Consider the following 1,985-nt stretch of genomic DNA (forward strand, 5'->3'; position numbering starts at 1 on the left):
ATAAGTAGATAAGTGGTTTAAGGATCCTTCTTTTGAAGATTGTTGAAGACTAAATATGTCAGACCCTAGAGTTCATCTCTTTTTCGACATTTAGCTGACTCTGAATTCAGCAGCACAGCTCTGTTAATGTTTTTCGCTGCTCTTATTGCAGATTTCATGGACGTCTCAATCCAAGCATGAGGGAAGGCTGTGTGTTCACCAGCAAAGTGGACCCTGCCTTCACTTTTAAAGAGCTCCTTTGCGTACTCTAAGTGTTGGTAGGGGGTGAACAGAGCGAAGGCACCAAGGCTGTAAGGATCCATGCTCCACTTTTTCACCACCACCCCAGTGCAGAAATCCCAGACCTGCTCACCGTGAATCTTTGCCAAATCGCTCAGAGCCAGCTCTTTGAGGGCTTCATCACTTGCACCTAGGAAGAGTAGTGAATCATCACCCCAGGTGTAGGAAGCCAGGAGGACACCGATGGTTTTATTTTTTTGGAAACTGTGGCCGGGATAGTAGATAAAACGAGTAGGCCCGTCTGTGATGCTCTTTCCTCCTCGGATACCATCGTTCTCCCAGAACTTGTTGTTAAAGGTGAGGAGGATCTTAGTAGAGCTGTCATAATGGACAGCCCTCAGTGCCTCCATCTTTTTGGGGGACAGAGGTGGGATGAAATCCATAAATAGAACTGCTTTTGTTGTGGTTGTTACTAGGACAACATCAGCCTGAAGATCAGTAAGAGAGGACTGTTGTCCAGTTTGGTATGATACAATGACTCCTTTGTGTGAGTGACTGATACGCTTGACTCTAGAGTTCAGGACAATAGGGATATCAAGGACAGTAAGAAAAGCTTTGGGGAGAAGATCAGACCCACCAACAACTTCAAAGTACCTATAAAAAAAGAGACATGAAAATAACATTTTATAATTATTGCAGTTAATATCTGTAGGAAATTATTTACATGTACAGTTTCTACAATTCCATTTTTAGGTTCTAATGAACTGCTCAGAGCAGGCAGAAGCAAACTTTATTGCGTGTGTGTGGCTGTTGGATCACATTAAATGTTTGCATCTCTTCTGCTGCATGTTCGAACAAGTTCAGTCATCACAATGCTATGGTGTCGTGCTTCGTGATGATAAGTGCTCCATACCTTGCGGCAAAGGTAAGGCCCTCATGATAAACATAGTGAAGCGCTTACGTAAAAAAAGCAGGATATATGAAAAACAAGTCGTGCCAAATGACTGTTTAACTGCTCCGTGTTTTCTGGATGTTACCATTGTTTATTGATAATGCTTGCATGCACTGAAAACTCATAGATACTTTTTTTTATTCTACATAAAGACGTGAAAAATTGCAGTTGCTGTTTGCAAACACATAACATATATTTTATATTTGAAGCCTTTGCTGCTATGTTAAATGGCTCAAATGATTAAAAAGCACATTTAAGCTATTATATATTATTACATTAGTTTTTACTTGCATTAATCATGTGTGCGACTGTCTCTTTTTGTGACCAAATGGTAGAGAAGCACTCTTAATTTTGTTTAAGCTCCACTTGGGTGATAATAAAGACATTTTAATTATGTTTTTACACATAAATGTAAACATGAAGAAAGTTTGAGGAGTTGTCAGGCCCTACTTGGTGCTGTCACTGATGTCAGTTTGGTCATAGATCATCTCACTAAGTGCAGTGTACATAAGACTCTGTTCGTTGAGCAGCTCTCCAATCATTCTCAATGCTTCGGGGCTCAGATCTCCTTCTTCTTTCAGGTACTCCTATTTGCAACAAACAATTACATTTTGTGAACTCAGGATGTACATTAATATCATCTGATTAAATGTTTTTGCTAGTTTTACTTGCACTGACACACATTTGTGCTGTAACAATTACAACCACCTCTTTCAGTTTTGTGGTTCATGGTTAAAAAGTAAAATGACGTAAGTAATTTTTTATTAAAATAAATATTTACTAATGTGTTTTTACTAGTTTATGTTATCCATAT

General features: G+C 39.0%; 1 protein-coding gene across 1 annotated transcript in view; it reads right to left on the reverse strand.

Moving 5' to 3' along the window:
- Positions 1-10: 10 nt before the first annotated feature.
- Positions 11-1,985, reverse strand: part of LOC102207963 (L-amino-acid oxidase-like) — a 3,552-nt gene continuing 1,577 nt past the window's right edge. Inside the window, exons 3-4 of the mRNA XM_005754801.1 lie at positions 1,622-1,758; positions 11-873 (exon numbers count right to left, since the gene is read on the reverse strand). Coding sequence (XP_005754858.1) covers positions 66-873; positions 1,622-1,758 — 945 coding nt within the window. The 3' untranslated portion in view covers positions 11-65. The remainder of the gene's footprint in view (positions 874-1,621; positions 1,759-1,985) is intronic.

Source organism: Pundamilia nyererei, unplaced genomic scaffold (assembly GCF_000239375.1).
Source record: "Pundamilia nyererei isolate P.nyererei 1_Seehausen unplaced genomic scaffold, PunNye1.0 scaffold00667, whole genome shotgun sequence".
Taxonomy (NCBI): Eukaryota; Metazoa; Chordata; class Actinopteri; order Cichliformes; family Cichlidae; genus Pundamilia; species Pundamilia nyererei.